The sequence below is a fragment of the Malaclemys terrapin genome, chromosome 15, assembly GCF_027887155.1.
Source record: "Malaclemys terrapin pileata isolate rMalTer1 chromosome 15, rMalTer1.hap1, whole genome shotgun sequence".
NCBI classification, from domain to species: Eukaryota; Metazoa; Chordata; order Testudines; family Emydidae; genus Malaclemys; species Malaclemys terrapin.
Window position 1 is genome coordinate 10,467,053 of NC_071519.1, and position 21,533 is coordinate 10,488,585.

At 49.7% G+C, this 21,533-nt stretch overlaps 1 protein-coding gene and 1 non-coding gene across 2 annotated transcripts in view; both read right to left on the reverse strand.

Annotated features, from left to right (window-relative positions):
* Positions 1-21,533, reverse strand: part of LOC128823365 (zinc finger protein 420-like) — a 64,385-nt gene that overhangs the window by 20,668 nt on the left and 22,184 nt on the right. The window contains exons 5-8 of the mRNA XM_054005609.1: positions 14,710-14,798; positions 13,772-13,898; positions 7,706-7,819; positions 6,346-7,347 (exon numbers count right to left, since the gene is read on the reverse strand). Coding sequence (XP_053861584.1) covers positions 6,346-7,347; positions 7,706-7,819; positions 13,772-13,898; positions 14,710-14,798 — 1,332 coding nt within the window. The remainder of the gene's footprint in view (positions 1-6,345; positions 7,348-7,705; positions 7,820-13,771; positions 13,899-14,709; positions 14,799-21,533) is intronic.
* Positions 21,154-21,225, reverse strand: TRNAG-UCC (transfer RNA glycine (anticodon UCC)). Its single transcript has one exon. It is a non-coding gene; the product is annotated as a tRNA-Gly (tRNA).

The window sequence follows — 21,533 nt, forward strand, 5'->3', positions numbered from 1 at the left end:
CTCGCAGAGCCCCAGCTCTGCAGCTCCTGCCGCTTTGAGCAGCATAGTAAGGGTGCCAGGGCTGGGAGGAGAGGTTCGATAAGGGGCAGGGAGGGGCTGGAGGGGGCAGAGGTTTTGGGTGTGGGGACAGTCAGGGGATGGGGAAGGTGGGGTTTGGGTAGGCATGGGAGTTCCAGGGGTCTTTTGGGGTGGTGGTGGATGGGGTCGGGGCAGTCAGGGGACAGGGAGTGGGGCAAGTTGGGTGGGGTCCTGGAGGGCAGTTAGGGTGGGGGCAGGCAACGAAGCTTGGGGTTTCTGGCCTGCAGTGCAGAGACTTGCCGCAGACCGGATGAAATGAAGCAGTGGGCCGGATGCAGCCCGCGGACCATAGGTTCCTCGCCCCTGGCTAATGTCGATGTAACTTACATCATTCAGGGGTGTGAAAAAAACAACCCCCTGAGCTATGTAAGTTACATCAACTTAAAGGGGTGTCTGCACCCTGCTATGTCAGCGGGAGCTAATGAGAAAGAATGGGTGACGGGAGACAGCTCTGAGTCAGGAAAGATCGGAGTGCTGGTGCCAGAAGAATGACGGAGAATTTGAGAAAGGCAGCTGTGCCCAGAGACACAGATCACAGGGTTGTCTACACTGCAAAGTGAAGTCGACATCAGGCAGTTTATGTCCGTCTAACGATGGAGGTGTACACGCTACAATGCTCCTCGCGCCGCTGTGGTTTGCCTGCTAAGCCAACATAGTACAACCACCTTGCCGAAAGGCATAGTGCTTAGGGCAGTGGTTTCTAACCGATGGATCATTGTGGGCCGCCTATGTGTTACCTGGGCCGCCGATTGAGAACCACAGCGCCCCCCCCCCCCCCCCCCCACAGACCCCTCTGCCCAGCGCTCCCACCCCGAGTTCCCTCCACAGAGTGGGGCCAGAAGCAGACCCCGCTGAGGGGCTGGGTGGCAGGGCGGCCCCAGACCCAACGGCGTGGCAAGGCAGTGCAGCCCCAGCGGCTCTGGACCCAGTCACGTGGGCCCTGCAGCCTTTAGCACGCAGGTGTTTTTTCACACCCTTGAGCGACAAAAGTTTGGTCAATGAAAATGTCAGTGTAGACATAGACTGTAAGGGTCACTGAGGCTAAATGGGTAAAAGGTTATACACCTTGTCTCCTCAAGTAGTTTTCCTTTTAATAGAAACGGACTTTGAAGCTACTCTAAATAAGTTCCATTTGAAATACAAAAAAAAAAAAAAAAAATCTATACTGGGCCAATAATCTCTGATATATTATTTCTCACACACATTCCCACACCCCAACCTTTGGAGTGGGGTTTTACATTAGAAATCCTTCTGTTAAAGATGGTAAATTACATTAATAAACTTGTCAGGATTAGCCACCACTTCCTGTATTACTAAGAAAACAAAAACCAAGACAACTTTCAATTTTCCAATATAATTCAGGTGATCACATAATTAGTCTCTTACTCTTTAACCCATAACTTCACCTTTAATTTCCTTTTCAATGGTGTAGCCCATAGGGCTGGCCTGCTGGTTGCTTTATGATATCCTGCCTTTATAGATTGGTTTGCTGTTTGTTTTGTTATATTTAGTTTATATTTTTGTATTGGATTATTCTATTATGGTTGGATGTAATGTGAGGATCCAGCCGGCCTGTATCTTGTATCATTAGCTTAAGTAAATTAGCTTAAGTTTGGCTCATTAATTAAGCTCATTAATTTGGCACTTGTTCCAAGGAACGTGGCCATGCACCAGCCTTTGTAACCCATGCAGACACTTCCCAAGCACTTGAACCAATTTCACACTGGTTTAGATAAAACATAAAACAGATTTATGAACTACAGACAGATTTTAGGTCATTATAAATAACAGGCATAGAGATCAGAATTAGTTACCTAAGAAACAGAAATAGAAACGCAGTCTAAATTCTAACTTTAACAGACTAAGCAAGATTTGAATCAAACAGTCTCTCTCCCTAATAGATGTTACAGGCAGCTCACAGTTCTTCTTCGAGTGCTTGCTCATATCGATTCCAATTAGGTGTGCGCGCGCCGCGTGCACGATCGTCGGAGAATTTTCTACCCTAGCAACACCCGGTGGGTCAGCTGTAGAGCCCCCTGGAGTGGCGCCTTCATGGCGCTGGATATACACCCCAGCCGACCCAACGCCCCCTCAGTTCCTTCTTACCGCCCCTGACGGTCGTTGGAACTGTGGAGCGCGGCATAGCTGTTCTCCACTCTCCCTAGCTTATCCTGTTAATTCTGTAGATAGTTCTAGTCATAGTTGTTGTATAGTGTTAGATAGTTTTTCATCTTCGTCTCGCTCCTCCATCCATTCCAAACCCACCCCCCTTCCCCACTGTCGGAGTAGCCGGCAAGAAGGAACTGAAGGGGCGCTGGGTCGGCTGGGGTATATATCCAGCGCCATGGAGGTGCCACTCCAGGGGGCTCCACAGCCGACCCACCAGGTGTTGCTAGGGTAGAAAATTCTCAGACGATCGTGCACGCGGCGCGCGCACACCTAATTGGAATGGATATGAGCAACACGTCTCGAAGAACAACAGTTACAAAGGTGAGTAACTGTCTTTTCTCAATACTCAGCCTGAACTCCCTTCCAGCCTGGGACCAATCTCCCTAGTTCAAAGTCTTTGTCCTCCACACAATCTTCCAGGTGGTGAGAGGGGGTAGGGGGAAGAAGCCAAGTGATGATGTCATTTTCCCTTTTTTATACTTTCTTCTAGCTGCTAGAAAGATCCTTGCTGTGACATTGGTTAGGCTGTCCCCAGTGCATATGTGCCCTAAGGAGCCTCTGGGAGAGTGGATTCTTCTTGGTGGGCCATCAATGCCTGTCTGGCCAGCGATAGCTTCTCCTTTGTTGCAAGTGGAAGCCTGGCTCTGGGCGTTTCCCACCTCGCAACATATTTCAGCAACACACATAGAAGAACATAAGAACATACGAACGGCCGTCCTGGGTCAGACCAAAGGTCCATCCAGCCCAGTATCCTGTCTACCGACAGTGGCCAATGCCAGGTGCCCCAGAGGGAGTGAACCTAACAGGTAATGATCAAGTGATTTCTCTCCTGCCATCCATCTCCACCCTCTGACAAACAGAGGCTAGGGACACCATTCCTTACCCATCCTGGTTAATAGCCATTAATGGACTTAACCTCCATGAATTTATCCAGTTCTCTTTTAAACGCTGTTATAGTCCTAGCTTCACAATCTCCTAAGGCAAGGAGTTCCACAAATTGACTGTGTGCTGTGTGAACTATACTTCACATACAATGAAACTACATATAATTCAACAGGATATTAAGGTATAAAGGCTCAAGCATGCATTGTTCAAAACATATAATCACACTACAGTAGTGAATATAGTGGCTCCAGGGTGCTACTTTGAAGTACAGAATATAGTCGCCCCCTCCATGTAGACAGTGCCTTGTCGGCGGGAGAGTTTCTCCTGTTGACAAAGCTGCCACTTCTCGGGGAGGTGAATTAATTAAGATGATGGGAGAGCTCTCTCCCTTCACCTTAGAGTTTCTTCATAAAAGCACTACAGCAGCAAAGAGACAGCAAGCCCTAAGATACAAAACCATAGAATCAGGACTTCAAATGTGTGTATCCTGCAGTTTGAAACTGGAGCCCGACACATTAATTCCCTCGTTAGTTACCATCGTTTCCACAGCATAAAAGTCCTTTTCACCCAATCGGGGAGCTAGTTTGAGATCCACATGGAATGAATGTCCTCTAAAGGACTCTCTCTCTCTCTGCCTAATGAAACGTTGGATCCAAAGAGTGAAGCATGATTGTGCTCAAACTAACCATGGCATCCTTTGGGACTGTAATCAGTGACACTGAACTAGGAAGTGGTGTTCTACAAACATTTTCCTTGGGCCGTTGGGTCACCATAGCTTCCCTTACTGGGGTGAAAACCAAGAACTGGGTGTATACTATTTCTAACCCACTTCTTTCAAAATCCTTGGCTTTGATTAGAGTAAATTTACCTTTTCCTGAAGTAGAATCTTTTACCAAACCACTCAAAATCTCAGCAGTGTTAGTGTGGAACGGCTTCCCAAAACATGTCCAGTTTTTCTTTAATTTGGTTGCCCGGGTCTAAGCTAGGGATTGAATACAGTCCTGGATCAGAATCTCTGTTAGTTACCGGAGTTGGAGTTTCTATTCAAATATAGCTATTTTTCTGCAGCTATTTCATTTTCAACACTGATTTCATTTTATACACATTTGCAGTACCTACATAGGGTAAATTCAACAAACCCCACTTCTATTGCCTCGACATCTGCATCATAAAGGGCGTCAAGTATCAGGGGGTGGCCGTGTTAGTCTGTATCCACAAAAACAACAAAGAGTCCAGTGGCACAAGTGGCAAAAGCTTTGCCTCTCCTGGAATTGACACCTCCTCATCTATTATTGGGAGTGGACTATATCCACCCTGATCAAATTGGCCCTGTCAACACTGGTTCTCCACTTGTGAGATAACTTCCTTCTCTTCATGTGCCATTATATAATGCCTGCATCTGCAATTTTCACTCCATGCCCCTGAAGAAGTGGGTTTTTTTACCCACGAAAGCTTATGCCCACATAAATCTGTTAGTCTTACAGGTGCCACTGGACTCCTTGTTATCATAACGGGCAGCATTTCCCATACCATAGGATTAGCTAGGAGAGATCTTCTGTAGGGCCTGGGTTACTACTCTAGGAACCAAATACATGGGTATTTTGCCTAGCTCCAACTCACTTACTGTGGAATCCTCTCCCCAGATCATCTGAGACAATATTGACAAACAATTGAACTCCACTGTGATCAGCTGCACTTCCTTCAGTTAGTTGCACAGTTCGGGTCTGCTGTTGTTCACCATTTCCGAGTGGAGATTTTAAATCAGTACCGTTTCTTTGTTAGCATGTCCAGTAAATTGGAGAGTTATCTCCTGTTGATTGAACTGCACTGAGAACTTTCTCCATGTCATCATGGACAGGTGGGGAAAAAGCCAAAGTAAAGTGCCAAGTATCAGAGGGGTAGCCGTGTTAGTCTGTATCCATAAAAACAGTGAGAAGTAATGACTTTAGCAAAAGGTCATTTGTCTCAAAGTCTCCAATAAATCTGAGTTACATGCTGTCAAACTAAATTAATAAAATTGGGTGACCAAACAGCCTTCAGAAAAGATAGAAACCCACATCACAGAGAGGTAGACTACATGACAATGAAAGTGTCAAGTGGGATTCCAGAGCAGATTGCATCTGTTGACTCAGAATCAGAAGAGATTCTCCCACGACATTCTCCTCTGATCCATTCAAACCTGCTTCACTCAACACTGTCTCTTTATTGAGTTATGCTATTTACAAAAGTTTTAGCATCCTAACAGCCTCATAATGGGGAGGAGGGCGGGGAACAGCCAACCTTCCCAAAGGTGGCTTGGCCAATAGGTGGAAACTGGGACTTAAACTCCAAATGATCCCATTGCATTTGGGATCCATTTGAATTCCCCTTCCAGGTCTTCGACACTTTCTTCGGCAGCCATGGTGACTCTGATTAAAGAAGTCAAAACGTCATCTCCAAGCCCAGACAGCTGAGAACACTGCATCACATGACACTTTGAGAGGTGGAGGGATAGAATGTGAAGAAGATAAACTCTGCATGGCTCAGACAGGAGGTAACAGTTTTGGAACGATGGGGAAGGAGGGAATCTCTGAGTCACCCCATCTACATCCAGTGTCACAGAGACTGAAATGACACTTTTTTCCCTGCCCCTGCTCCTCTTCATTTAAATATAATGAAAAAAGGTCCAAAAATAACTGCAGTGCAGCATAACCCAGAGCAACCTGAGAACAACTGGGAACGATACAATTTGTATCATTGGTGACATAAATAACTCGGCAAAAGGAGGAACAGCATAAATGTGTCAAGTATCAGAGCGGTAGCCGTGTTAGTCTGGATCTGTAAAAGTTGCATCCGACGAAGTGGGTATTCACCCACGAAAGCTCATGCTCCAATACGTCTGTTAGTCTATAAGGTACCAGCGGACTCTTTGCTGCCAGTATAAATGTGATTCTCCTGGTTTCCTGGAAGGATGGACTCACTTCCATTACTCATGGGACAATGGAGTTGATAGCAAGGACAACCAGGTCCAACCCAAAACAGGGCAAACTACAAAACTGCAAAAGGCAAAAATGGGCAACACTTTTGGACAAGCTGAGGGATAACAATGGTGCAAATGGTTCAAACAGCCTTAAAGGTTACTACATGGGAATTAGGAAAACTATTAAAGAAAATAAAAGTTTTGATAGATCTAGAGGTTTTTATGGTGTTTAGCTCCCTTGCAGATTCTGTGATGTCTAGTAAGGGCTGAGCTCCGAGTGAAGCTTTTCCCGCACTCACAGCATTCATAGGGTCTCTCTCCCGTGTGGATTCTGTGATGTCTAGTCAGGGCTGAACTCCGAGTGAAGCTTTTCCCGCACTCACAGCATGCATAAGGTCTCTCTCCCGTATGGATTCTCTGATGCGTAGTAAGGTCTGAGCTCAGAGTGAAGTTTTTCCCACACTCACAGCATTCAAAGGGTTTCTCTCCTGTGTGGATTCTCTGATGCCGAATGAGGTGCGACCTCAGAGTGAAGCTTTTCCTACACTCACAACATACATAGGGTTTCTCTCCTGTGTGGATTTTCTGATGTATAGTAAGGTGTGAGCTCTGAGTGAAGGTTTTTCCGCACTCACAGCATTCGTAGGGTCTTTGTCCTGTGTGAATTCTGTGATGTGTAATGAGGGTTGAGCTCTGAGAGAAGCTTTTCCCGCACTCCCAGCATTCATAGGGTTTCTCTCCCGTGTGGACTCTCTGATGAGAGATAAGGGATGAGAGATCAGTGAAGCTTTTCCTGCACTCACAGCATGCATAGCGTTTCTCACCTGTGTGGATTCTCTGATGTGTAAAAAGGTGAGCGCGCCGAATGAAGGTTTTCCCGCACTCACAGCATACATAGGGTCTGTCTCCTCTGTGTATTCTCTGATGTGCAAGAAGGACTGAGTGGTCCCTAAAGCTTTTCCCACACTCAGTGGATGTATTTTTTCTCTGACCCCTGAGGATTTTCTGCTGGGCTGTGGTTTCCTTGAGGTCCTTGTGAGTTCCCCGAGAGCAAATGAATTTATCCAATTTCTCCCCTGGCTGGTTTCCCTGCTCTCTCTCTGGTGTCTGCTGAATCTCACAGGCTATTCCCTGCTCATGACTCCTGGAGACATTCCCTTCGGATGTTTGCGTTAATGCTCTGTGTGGTTCCACTTGCTCAGCATCTTTCTGCGGAGAATTCTGCTCCTCATTCTCACTCACCATCGCATCACCTGCTGTGATAGAAAAAAAAAACCTCAAACACGGATGGAAAGGGAAAGACCAAACCAGAATAAGTGCTGGAGAGATGTCAAATAAAAACCAGGAACTGAATTACCCCAAACTCTTCCCCTAAAGGGGAGAGAGGACAGGATCAATTCTGCCTTCACATCCCATCTAAATTTTCAGTGGGAAGGGAAGTAGCCACTCACAGGTGTCAGTTAGGATCTGTAGGAAGCCATGAGCTATATCTGCCCGGAGGATACATTTGCTGGGGCAATGCTAAAATCAGAGAGTTCACAAGGTCTTTGTAGGGTATCCTAGAGGTTTCCTTCAGGCATTTTCAGATTCCGAGTAGGTTTCATGTTTCCTCACCTGTGCAGGGACCTCTCAGGATCTCTCTTTCCCCTGAACCCTGGAGGTCTGGGACCCACGGCTCTGCCCCTTGTTCCAGCTGGGAGATCACATCAGGTTTGGAAACTGGAAAGCCTGCTCAGATGAAAGAAAATAAAGGAGATCAGGTGACTTCATAAGACTTTGTCATAAAAAACATTCTCTTAGCTTAACCCCAGTCCTTAGTAAACCAGTGAAATCCCAGGGCCAGCTCCCCAGGTCCTCAAAGCTGCAGAACACTTTGCTTATGAGGGACTGAACTACCAACATATCTGCTAGGAACCCACACAGACACCGTGACAGGCTGTACCCCCGTATTCACTCTTTTACAAAATGATATATTTTGTCCGAAGTATGCCTTGTAAGGTATCATTGGAAAACTCAAAAACCTTCTGAACATTAACTATGTGAAGTTATGAGACTTTACTGTATGATGTTACTGAAAATGTTACAGTTCTGGGGAAGACCCACAGACCACTTCCTCAGAGACAGCACGGCTATTGCCTGGTTAAATGGTGTGAACAAGACATTTACATTCCATCACAGGGATGGCTAGGAGCTCACGTCCACAACAGACAGCCTGTCACCATGACTCAGCTGAGAATTGAAAGCGTTTCTAGCACAAAGGACTGAATTACAGTAACTCCTCACTTTAAGTTGTCCCGGCTAACGTTGTTTTGTTGTTACGTCGCTGATCAATTAGGGAACATGCTCATTTAAAGTTGTGCAATGCTCCCTTCTAACGTCGTTTGGCTGCCTGCTTTCTCCACAGCTAGCAGTCTCCCTAGGCCCCCCCTCCCCAGAGCACCTCCCGCCCGCCGGCAGACCCCACGGATCAGTGCCTTCCTCCTCCTTCCCTGCCTCCTGCCCGCGGCAATCAGCTGGCTTGCGGCGTTTAGGGAGCAGGAGGGAGGGGGGAGGACTCGGCACACAGGCTCCCCGTCCCTCCCCTGTCTCCTGAACGCCGCAAGCCAGCTGATTGCCCCAGTTAGTTTGGACTTGTCTATGCTACCAAGTTATGTCAACAAAAGCAATGCTGACACTCAAAAATCAGCATAATAAAAGTTGGAATGTCATGTTCGCACTAGCTCCCTCTGTCAGCAGAGCGCGTCCACAGTTGGGGCATTATCATCAACAGTGTGAGCAATGCACTGTGGGTACTTATCCCACAGTTCATCTCCTCATCATCTTCTGTCACTAGGTGTTGTGGGAAGGCGGAGTGGATCGCGGCGTCTCTTGGGACCAGGCGCAATGCATTGCTTTCTGTGCTAGCACTCCATGGGCTTCCAGCTTGATTTCACAGCATTTTTCAACGGTCCTTCTTTGCTGTGCACATCTTTGTGAGAAGGGATGGATCCCACACTGCTCTCCTATGCTCTGTTAACTGTCATCATGACAGGCAGTTCAGTTAATCGTGAAGTTCCTAACTGAAGAAGACTCTCAGGCACCTGACATGCTGCATGATATGGATAGGAGCAACTTTAGATTGCTTTTGGCATTCACAGAACAGCTGCATAGGGTAGACTATCGCTTTTGGGCTCAGGAAACAAGCACCGAATAGTAGGATTGTATCGTCATGCGGGTGTGGAATGAAGAACAGTGGCTAGAGAACTTTTGAATGCGGAAAGCCATCTTCCTGGAAGTGTGTGCGGAGCTCGCCCCAGACCTGCGGCACAAGGACATCAGAATGAGAACTGCTGTATTAGTAGAGAAGTGTGTGGCAATTGCTGTGTGGAAGCTGGCGACACCAGACTGCTACCGGTCGGTCACAAATCAGTTTGGAGTCAGGCCGTTGGGGCTTCATTGATGCAAGTGTGCAGGGCAATTAATTGCATCTTGCTGCGAAGGACCGGGTCCGTGACTCTGGGAAATGTTCATGAAATAGGGAAACCCATTTCTGTAAAGCCATCCACTAACTGTGGAGAGGCGATAGATGGCACATATATTCCAGTTTTGGCACCAGACCACCTTGCGACAGAGTACATCTATAGGACGGGGTACTGCTCCATGGTGTTGCAGGTATCTGTGGATCACCGTGAGCATTTCACTGACATCCACGTGGGGTGGTCCAGGAAGGTGCATGATACACACATTTTCAGGAACACGGGCCTGTATAGAAAGCTACAAGCAGGGACTTTCTTTCCAAATCAAAAGATTACAGTGGGAAAAGGTAAAATGCCTATAGTGATCCTGGGAGACCCGGCGTACCTCTTACAGCTGTGGCTCATAAAACTTTACACAGGAAACTTGAACAGCAGTAAGGAGCGGTTCAACAACAGGCTGAGTAGGTGCTGGATGACAGTTGAATGTGCCTTTGGCAGATTAAAGGCACGCTGGCGATGCCTTTATGGCAAGTCAGACCTTAATAAGGATACTATTCCCATGGTCATAGATGCATGTTGTAAGTTGCATAATCTTTGTGAAGCTAAGGGTGAAAGTTTTGCTCAGGGGTGGAGTGCTGAGGAAGACCACTTTGAAAATGAGAACCAGTAATGTATGTTTCTGTCAGAGATGCTTCAATGTTACTTTACATGTCATTTTCCTGAGAAGCAATGGTGACATTTGGGGCCTTACATTCCAGCAAGCACATGAATAAGTAAGTATTGGTAGTGCCTGATGTCTCAATGTGTAGAAAACAAATAAAGATGAGTTATCATTCAGAAACTTTACTTTTATTGCACAAGAAACAGCATACACAGACACACAAAGATGCTTGGTGGGAAAGGAGGAACCAGGGAAGGGCAGACATTCGAACATGTGTGTATGTCCAGCTATCACTGTGAAAGTTGTCGGAGGGGGTGGAGTGCAGGGGTAACAGAGAAGTCCTGGAAAGTGGAAAGAACTGTGTGGGCGGAGTTGGGTGTGTGTGTGTATGTGCATGGAAAAGGGTTCTGAATGTGCTGCAGGGGAGGGCAGGCACAGATCTGCTGACTCTGCAGCATTATTAAGGACTTCAGCCTCTGTATTTGCGCCTCCATTACTTTAATCATCCATTCAGTAGCATCCTTAAACTCCTGATTTTCTTTTCCGTCTTGCCTTTCAGCTTCCCAGCACTCCTTGCATTCCCTTTTCTCTGCATTGGAGCAGTGCAGTACCTCCTGAAACATGTCTTCTTTGCTCCGTCTTGGGCGCTTTCTTATTTGGTGGAGACACTTGGCTGGTGTGTGGCGGGTGTTCCTGAAGGCCACATCTGCCGAAGCACAAGGGACAATGCACAGATTGTTAAATTCACGCACAACATTGACACGTTTCAGTTAAATACACCTTTTGCAACATAACAATCACTTTCTCGCTGACCCTTGGCAAGCACACATCTCTGTGAACATCCAAAGCATGGTGAGTGTTTTCCACAGGCGGGTGTCATTCTAGCAGCTATCTCACTGCTAGGGGTAAGCAGAGAGATGAGGTGCGACCTATATAGAATCTGGGGGACACTTGAGGATATTATGCATACCAATAGTGTAAAATTGCAATGAGTTGTGCCAGATATGCCATGGAAGATTTTTGCACAAATGTTATAATTTGCCAGATATGATAATCTCATTTATGTATTTGTATCACCTTTGTATTATGAGTTTAGATATGTACATATGTCTGTATTTCAAAACTCGTGTTATGCTTCTGGGTGACACCCCCAGACAGTTTGGCATCAGCACTGCCTAGCCTGCTTGATGGCCCATTAAGGACCATCAGCTATACAACTGACCCATTGAGAGAAGGCAAGGGATACACCTTATGACTCAGCAAGGCATGCAGGGACATACCTATGGACGGAAAAGGCTTCCAAGCCATGTGCTGGGCAGCTTGTGTTTGAAACAAAGGAAGTACAAACCACATGGCAAGTCTAAAAAAGGCAGCTGCATTTTCTCCATTTTGTCTTAAATCCTGCTTCTTATCTCTGGAGGAACTTTGCTACAAACTGAAGCTCTAAACAAAGGACTGAATGACCCATCCAAGCGGTGGATGTGTTCCAGAGGAACTTTCAAGCCAGCAACACACCAATACTGCTAAGAACCTGATATATGGACTTTGAAATCTTTGTGTGTATGTGACTGTTTTACCAATATTTCTCTTCTTGCTCTGTTTCTTTATATTAAACCTTTAGTTTTAGATACTAAAGGATTGGCTGGGAGCGTGGTATTTTGGGTAAGATCCAAACCTACACTGACTTGGTAATGTGGCTGACCCTTTGGGGTCAGAAGAATATTTTGTATATGTGAGCAGAGTTTTTAAAATAACTTCTCACTGTACCAGGCCTAGGTGCTGATTGGGAGCCTGAGAACTGGAATGCAATAAAGGGGGCTATGTGATTTCTTTTTTGCTTCTTGATAACCAGTGTGGGGAATCAGCAGCACAGTTTGTGACTGGCTGGGGAGTTTAATTTCAGTGTTACGCACCAGTCTTGGGAGTATCTGCGCTCCCTTTTGCAGCCTGCCCTGAACTTGGTATTTCCAGGGAGGGCTGCCCCAGGCACCACAGGTCACATGAAGGTACATCTGCTCCATGCTTGTAGCTTCCGCCCTGCTCACCTGTGTGCTGCTTTAGTCCCTGCACAAGTGACTGCCGAATGGCGCGGGAAAGTTTCCTACAATGGGGGAAGGAACAAAGCTGCTCTGTCAAGGAACCTTTGGCAGAGGATTACTGAATACCTCCAGGAGATCTCTCTGGAGGACTCCCGTGAGATCTCGGCATGCAGCAACACCCTGTTCTGCCGTACCAATTAGCTACACAGGAAAACATCCAGCTCACAGAAATACAGCCAGCCTCCCACGTTTCTATAACCAGAACCCACCTCCGCACTACACAGGCCACAGCCACTTACCAGGGATCTTATCTCCTGCTTCTTGCTCCCCGAGAGCAACTGCTGACACTGGCTAGACACCTCTGGAATGGAAAACAGTTCCTGGCTGCTTGCCCCACCGGACGACCCTGCCGGGAGCTCCACATCCTCATCTAACTCCACCTCTTCATCGATTACTTCATCCTCTGGGTTAGATCCTCTTTCCACTGCCTCCAGGCCCGCCAAAGTATCCACGGGGCTCTTGGTGCTGGAGGTGGGGTCACCACTGAGGATAGCGCCCAGCTCCTTATAGAACCAGTAGGACTTAGGTGCAGCACCTGAGCGACGGTTTGCCTCCCTCGCCTTATGGTAGGCCTGCCGCTGCTCCTTTATCTTTGCTCTGCACTGCAGCATGTCCCGATCACAGCCCTTTTCGCACAAGCCTCAAGAAATGTGCCCGTAGGTATCCCAATTCCCATGTCTCAAGCGCATCTGGGACTGCACAGCCTCCTTTCCCCATATACTGAGCAGAACCAGCAGCTCCGCAGGAGTCCAGGCGGGACAGCGTTTGCTGCAATAACCTACCCTGGTCACCTGGGAAGACGCGATGAGTCCTCTCCACGCCGAGCCAGCAGGAAATGGGATCTCAAAAATTCCCAGGGCTTCTAAGAGGGAGGGGCAGATGGTCGTTTACTTGGCTGCAGGGCAGTGGAGTTCAAAATGCTGAGCAGAGCGGTCACGATGGGCATTGTGGGACACCTCCTGGAGGCCAATTAAAGCGATAAATTCACTGCCACTTTGTTGACAAAAATGTAGAGGAAAAAGACATATGTCTCTCATTGGGGTGGTTGTATTTTGTTGCCAAAACAGGGCATTTTTGCCGCCAAAATTCACATTGCAGTGTGTACGCATTCATTCTCTTGTCGACAAAAGCTGGCAGGGGAGTAAGGGAGTGGGATCATTTTGCAATTCAGAGCTGTTTTGTGTGGAGTAGGATCAGTGTTTGAGTGAAGGCCACAGGTAGGAAGCCAGACCTGAACCCCAATTTTGCCTCAGCAAAGAGAAGTTGTTAGACTTTGTGCTGTAGTTCTCCTGTGTTCTGTTCCTACAGTGTTGTGTAGCAGGGGAGGGCAGAGTACGTGTGTGTGTGTGTCACTGGCATGTTGGGGTGATGCTGAAACAGGGCAGAGTTGAGATTGCATTGTGGGGGTGACGAACATTAACTGCTCATTTCCCCTTGTAATAACTATGGGGACAGGAATCCTTACCCAGCGAGGTCACATTCTCATAGTTCTCCTGCATGACGGCTCTGTAGAGGGCTCTCTGAGTGGGGTCCAGCAGAGCCCCCTCTTCCCTGGTGAAATACACAGCCACCTCCTCGAAGGTCACCGGCCCCTGAAAGAGCAAGAGTCCCACACTCAGTACCTGCTGCCCCACTCACAGCCCCACTATTCATGGGGGAAAGGATCCAATCAAACGGGAACTCTGGATGGCTCACAGTCAACAAAGCTCCACCCCCACCCTGCTCAGAGCATCCAGGAACCACCAGGGTGAGGGGACAAAGAGAGCCCCTTGTCTCTCCCAGCAGATCCATCACACATACTAGCCACAGACTGATACAGGAGATGGAGCCCCTAGCAGGGTCCAGGGCGAGCTCCCTCGTAGGAAGCCCAACACCCTCCTCATTGTAAGGAGCTGGATATGAGGGAGGGGCACTTACCCTAAGTCTGATTGGTGAGTGCCCCCTTCATATCTCACAGCAGTCGCTGGTTAGTCGTGTCAGGCTCCAACACTGGGAGTCTGGTCAGTTTTCCTAGCCCCATCTAGGTGGGTTGTTTCCTGTTCCACAGATTAGGGCATTTCCACCACCAAACGCCATGGGTCTGTTCCTAGAATCTAGGCCACTTATTAAACTAGTCCTGGCAGGTTTGCCACAACCTGGCCTCCTCCCTTTCTCCAGCCTGTGAGTTTCCTGCCCCGCTCCAACCTCCAAACCAGACTGCACAAACCTTCCCACTTCCTGTGTATTTGCTGGTTTCAGAGTAGCAACCGTGTTAGTCTGTGTCCGCAAAAAGAACAGGAGTATTTGTGGCACTTTAGAGACTGACAAATTTATCTGAGCATAAGCTTTCGTGGGCTACAGCCCACTTCTTCTGATCCCTCTTCCTCCTGCAGGAACCCACCAGCCACCCCGGTTAATCCCTACCTGAACTGACTCCACTGCAGCCATTTTTCTTCCCTGTCCCATGGGAGGACGGGATGAGCTGGAGCGAGACATGGACGTCATTCTGCAGCCTGGCAAGGCGAGAAGGGCAATTGTGGAGGTTTCAGAACAGGCTTTAGTTCATTTCACATCATGATTCCCCCAGGCCCTTTCCCTTCGGACAAACATGATAGATTCTGCCATGCTGGGAAATTGCTTGATCTCTTTATTATAGCGTAGACCTGGCCCCACCTGCCAGTCTAAGCTCACAGAGACATTTTTAAACCTGTCCAGTAACAAAGTCTTTATTAGAAAAGAGCAGAACCAAAGGAGTTACGTTGGAGGATTCCCTCTGACACGGACACCAGGGCAGCCACAGTCCAGCAGGGGAATATGGAGTCCGGAACTGGCTTTTCGTCTCTCTGTTCCTCATTTTGTTTACAGGAAAGTGATTCCACCCAGGGGTGGCTACCTTCTCCCACTGCCCCTTTCAGTCTCTTTCCCCTGTCCCCCCTCCCTGCCCCTCGGGCTGGAGAAGTCCCATTCCCGGGTTCTTTGCTCTCCCATGGCTGGACTTGCTCCTGCAATTGCTAATGGGAGGAGAAATGAGGAGGGGCTGTTTGCACAGAGTCACTTTCATGCTAGTCCCCAGTGTAGTAGAAAGAGAAAGCCTGAGACAGGAGGCCTGGGGTAAGGCTTAAGGCCCAAACTAAAATCAAGCCCTGCTGATACAAAGCAAAGTTTGCAAGAGTCAGGCTATGAGCAAAAGTCTGGCCCGATTACAAAACAGATACCTGCTTGCAAATTCACTGTCTGGTACTTGAACTTGACAAGAACAGGGCTGGCGTTGCACAAACACGAGCAGTCCCAGGCGCTAAGAAGTCACGTAAACACCTAGCAGAGGGGTAGTATCAGAGCACCCCAATACAAAGTTATGGTATAAACACACTCCCCAGAGATGATACAGGGACACACTGACCCCTCCTAAAGATCAGGGCAGGACAGGGTGATGGATAGAGATGTTTGGATCGAATCACCAAGCACAAGGTGAAGGGTGGTAACTAACCACGTCAGAGGGGTAATACAGAACTTGTTTGTATCAGTGTAGAAGAGAGGGGTCACAGAGGGGGTGGAAAGTCCCACCACTCACTGAGCCAAGTCCATTGTAACGGGCGTCCATGTGCTAGTGTCCCAGAACAGTCTGCCAGGCATTAGGACTGTGCATCATTAACAAGCGCCTTTGCCACTCAACCCAAGTCTGTGGTCCTTAGGGGCAGTTCGATCCAGGCTTGTGGTGCCGGCTACCTGGCCAGAACTGGTGCAGCACGCAGAGAGCACACACACAGCCAAGCACTGACAAGAGCCAGCACTTTCCCTGAGGTCTCTCTCAATTACCTGGAGTCTCTGGCTCAGAATTTAGTATTAACAGGGCCTAAGGCTACTCTAGGGGGCTTGTACCAGCTGGAGAAAGTCCTCATCTTGGCTGGGCACAGAGGTAGCTTTAATTCAGGTCACTTCCCAGTACAGGTTCTCTCCCCCTCCTCCTGAGAAAGCAGCAGCTGCTAAGCCTGGAGATCACAATGGAGGCTGCAGTGTCTGACCCAGGAAACTGAACCCCCGTATCCGAGCAGAGGGACAGAGAGTCTGAGCAGCCTTCCTTCCCATAGCAACAACCAGAGCTCTCTGGGGGGAGCAGCTAATGAAACCACCTCCCCATAGGGACGGGTGCTGATCTCATTTGCCCAACTGTTCATCTGGGGTCACTCCTTGTCTTTCCTTGCAGTGACTCCGGATTAACACTGGTCTCAATGACACCAGAAACACAGTTCAGAAAGGATGAGGCCAGAATCCTCTTCAACAGATCACTGGATGCGAGTGCTAACCCCCTTCTCACCTCCCTTACTCCACAGATCTAAGACCAGCACTCAGGGCAACAGTTTACTCCCCAGAACCTAAAGTTTCTGCAGTTTGGAAGAGGGGGAGAAAAGCAAAAAATAATGGCCACCCTGGATCCACCCCAGAGGTGGCTGCATCTTAGCACTGTGGGAAGCAACCCCTCATGGAGACCCTTTGTCATGGGGTTTGGGATACTTCTGGACTAACATTCCTCATCCTGTGCTGGCTGGAGAAAAGAAAAGCGGCCACCCAACCCTCCTGTTACGGGCCAATGAGGGGGAGGCCTCTAGCTTTGAAGTCTATTAAATATGTGGCTGGTCTCTTTCATCGGGAAAGCTTTTAACAGAGATAAAGATGGAAACAAATGATTCTCAAAGGAGAGGGGGAAAGATGATCACTGGGCAATTTACCCCCTGCAACCTCCAGGAAGGAGAACAATTTAGGGCAATAGGTTCCCTCCAAAAAAGGAGAAGTTGCTGGGATTTAGGAACATGGGGAACAGCCCCAAATCTGAGAGGATTTTTAATAGACATTTGATAATGACATAGAAAGAGAGAAAACCTGAGATTTGAGATTAATGTTCAGCAATGAAAGAGAATAGGGTGAAAATCTAAGGAATTTTGGATCCACTTTTGTAAATAAGAGAGGAAAGAGGAAAATCAGAGGGATTTTGTATCAGCTGTGGAGACTGAGGTTATTTCCCATCAATATTTGATAAAGGAATAGAGAGAAAATGGGCAACATTTACAAAGATTTCATGTCCATGTTCAAAAATCTGAGAAAAGGGCTAAATCTGAGACGTTGTTAGTATTTCATAATTAGAGAGACAGAAAAAATTCCCAGGGCATATTCCATGAGTAATAGAGAATTAGACAGACCGTGGGGCAAAATGTTAGCGTATTTGAGATCAAACTTTGAATATGGGGGAAGAAAATGGGTGACAAACAACATGTTTGATAATACACCTCTAACCAGATACAACACGAATTCGGATATAACGCGGTAAAGTAGTGCTCCGGGGGGGGGGGGCGGGGCTGCGCACTCCAGCGGATCAAAGCAAGTTCGATATAACGCGGTTTCACCTAGAACACGGTACGATGTTTTGGCTCCTGAGGACAGCGTTATATCGAGGTAGAGGCGTAGAAGAGAAAAACACCAAGATCTAAGAGAATTTTATATTGCTGTTAAATGACTAGAGGGAAAAGGGGGACTGTTTGACTGAATTTTACGACTGTCTAACACATAAACACAAAGTGATAATTCCCTCCACCACCATCACCCACATGGGCCGCAGGGAGCCCTGGGGGGGACCAGTTTGAAGGGGGCTGGGGAGGGGAGCTGGGGAGGGGGAGCTGGAAGGTCCCTGGATGAGGGAAGGGGGCAGCAGTGGGGGATGGGCAGGACAAATGGCTGCAGGTACAGTGGGTGGGGACCCCCCATGGGAGGGGGCTGTAAAGGGACATTGGAGGGTTATGGGGAGAACAGGAGGGATCGGGGGAGGGGAAATGGGGGGGGCGCCCCGGGTTTTACACCCACGTGTGACACGGGGAGAGAAAAGGGGAAGAACGGGAGAGAAGCTATATTGGGGGGGGAGGCAAAGGCACAGACAGGGACCGGATCCAATTAACTCCCCCGGGAATTTCCTGCTGCCCATCGACAGTTCAACCCCCTCCACTAACCTCCCCCACCCGCACCTCCGGCTTCGCCCCTGCCCCCCCCTCAGCCCCACCCCCCGCGTCTCTCGCTCACCGGGGGGCTCCGGCCCGGGGGCGGGTCCCAGCTGGAGAAAGCCCCCTCCCCCCCCGCCGGCCGGGCACGGAGGGGTTAATGCCGGGCTATTCCCCCCGGACCGCAGTACTCAGACGGACCGGAAGTGACGAAGGTTTCTCCCCCCCCCCTCGGCGCGCGCTGACGCCGCTGCGGCCGTTTTTGGCCGTTAGGGCGGTTGGGCCGCGGCGCGCGCCTGGAGCGGGGGAGGGGCGGGGCTAGCAGCCGGCGTCGCCGCGCCCGTTGGGGGCGGGGCCTGTGTCGCGCTGGGGGCTGCCCCGTCCCCCGAGTGGGGGCAGGGCAGGGCCGTGCGCTGACCTTTGCCCTACTTCTCCCAGCCAGATCTAGGGGGTCGCCTGGGGTGTGTGCGTGTGGGGAGCTGTTAACCCTTTCCTGGTATGGGGGGGTCCGGCTCCCTCTGGGTGGCTGGTTGCTTGGGGTCGCTGTCCGGGCCGTTGTATTTGCCTTTGTCTTCTCAGAGGCTCCATTGATAGAGGGGCAAAGGCCCCCCCTACAGCTTGGCGACACCCCCACCTCTGTCCCTCAGCCGCCCCTGAGAGCAAACAGCCCTTTCCCACCCCACTGGGTCACAGTGCATCATGCAGGGGAAACTGAGGCACGCAGTGGCTTCCAAAAGATGGCCGACTGCTCCAGCTTCCTCACGCCTGCCTTCTAGCCAAAGCCACGTGCTCCACTGATACGGGGGCCTGAGCCCCCTGGGCGACACCCCCATTATAACAAAACTGTCCATAAAGACATTGTCTGAACGGGAGCTTTCTGTGATGAACGGCTGGTGCCTGGTTCCCCCAGTTCAGTTCCAAATTCTCTTCTAGAAACGCCCCCCCGGGACTAGGGCAACCAGACAGCAAATGTGAAAAATCGGGACGGGGTGGGGGGGGTGTAATAGGAGCCTACATAAGAAAAAGTCCCCAAAATCAGGACTGTCCCTATAAAATCAGGACATCTGGTCACCCTACCTGGGACCCCGCACTCCCCAGCAGGAGTGAAAGGAGAAACCCCCAGCTCTGCACTTAGCTCCAGGCTGATTTATCGGGGAACGGGGGAGAAATTATTCTTTGCTGCTGAGCAGGGAGCCAGGGCCGTTCTCTGGGAATCAAGGTGCCCAGCCTGACCCAGCTGCTTCATTGCCCCCCGGGGGCCCTGCAGGCTCAGACCGCCCCTGAGGCCAGGCAGCTGCTCGGGGAGCTGTCCTGGTGTCGCTGGCCGTGCCTGGATATCCCACTCTCAGGACCTGAGTTCAGCCATCAGCAAAGGCAGCAGCTTTACTCTCCACTTCAGACTTGTCAAGGCAGAGCTCGGGGGGGGAGGGGGGGAATAAAGACTCAATCGATTTGCCAGCGCTCATGATTTTGCCATGAGTCTCATGAGAATGATTGTTTTCCGTCAAGCCCCAGCTCCTGGAGTCCAGTGAGCATGTGATGATTTCAGCCTTGGCTTTTAAAGAAACAGTATGTGGCTGTGGAGAAAGCTTCAAAATGTCACCCCAGTGAGCCCTAAAGGCATATCAAGCAGAAGACAAATAAATACAGTAGATTCCTCAAATCTATTATTTGTACAGAATCTCCTGATTTCAAAGTCAATCTGGTGATTTTTGGTGAGCCTGATTCAGGGTTTTTGAACGTTCGGGGTCGGCCATTCTGCAGACTGAGAGCTGGGCACCCTCCTCCACACCTAGCGCACCCAGACTGTTCTAAAGCTTTAACTCTCTTCTCCTTCCTGCCGCTGTAACGCAGCTGGGAATCCCCAGTCCTAAACGTGCTTTTCCACAGACAGTGAATTCCCCACAGGGCTGTTCCAGGGGCTCCAGGCCCCCACCCCAGGACAGACGGGGCAGTTATCTCACATCACCCCTTTGTGACTCCCAGGGACCCTGCAGGGACAGCAGCTCCATGCTGGGCCCTAGGGCCCCCCAAAGCACCTGGGGGGAGGAGGTAGTAAACCCCCATGTCAGGGGGCTCCTGCTGCCTGGAGGTGACCATATCCTCACAGCCCCTCCCCTCACAGAGACACTCCATAGCCCTCCCCCTCACAGCCCCTCACCTCACACCGACACCCCATGGACCCTCCCTCTCACACTGACACCCCCATGGACCCTCCCCCTTACAGCCCCTCCCCTTCCCACTGACATCCCTGTGGACCCTCCCCTCATACTTACACCCCATATCCCTCCCCCTCACAGTCCCTCCCCTCATCCTGACACTTCATAACCCTCCCCCTCACAGCCCCTCCCTTCACAGAGACACCCCATAACCCTCCCCCCTCACAGTCCCTCCCCCTCACACTGACAGCCCCATGGACCCTCCCCCTCACAGCCCCTCTCCTCACACCAACACCCCATGGACCCTCTCCCTCACAGCCCCTCCCTTCACATTGAGACACACATGGACCGTCCCGCTCACACACAGAGGGACTTGTTTGCTGGGGCCTGATATTACAAACCCAGGGGTGAGATTTCTGAGGAATTTACTCACTGAGCCCCTCCACCCCCCGACCCCATTTGGCATCTTACCCTATGGCCCCACACAGGCTCAACCCCAAGGCTCTGACCCTGCTCAGCCTCTTCTCCCTAGGCCCACACAGGCTTCACCCCGAGGCCCTGTCCCCACTCGGCCTCTTACCCCCATGGCACTGCCCACGCTGCTCCTCTTCCCACACTTGCTACAAGATCCTTGATTTGGGACATTAATTCTCTCATTCCATTGATAAATGGGTAGAACGTGACTGAAATTAAACGAATTCCTGGCCAAGAAAAGGGCACATCACTGCATTGGCCGGGAATCGAACCCGGGTCAACTGCTTGGAAGGCAGCTATGCTCACCACTATACCACCAATGCCTCTGACAGGAGTGTTTCTCCCAGGTGCCACTTATGCCAAATGACTCACCTCCACAGTGCTCTCAGGAACTGGCCAGACAGGCTGGAGGCAGCCCATGAGTAGAGACAGATTCCCAGAGTGACGGACAGATGGGGACATGGGCTTGACATCCCAGCCTGAGGTAGCACCAACCCCATCTCTGCTTTCAGAGAAAGGAAATGAAAATCAATGACCCTAAGGGCAAATTTTACCCCAGAAGGAAGGAGACACCTCCTTTCAAAGCACATTTTGTGTTGGTTCCCGCTACGTACAGATGGTTTTGTTGTTG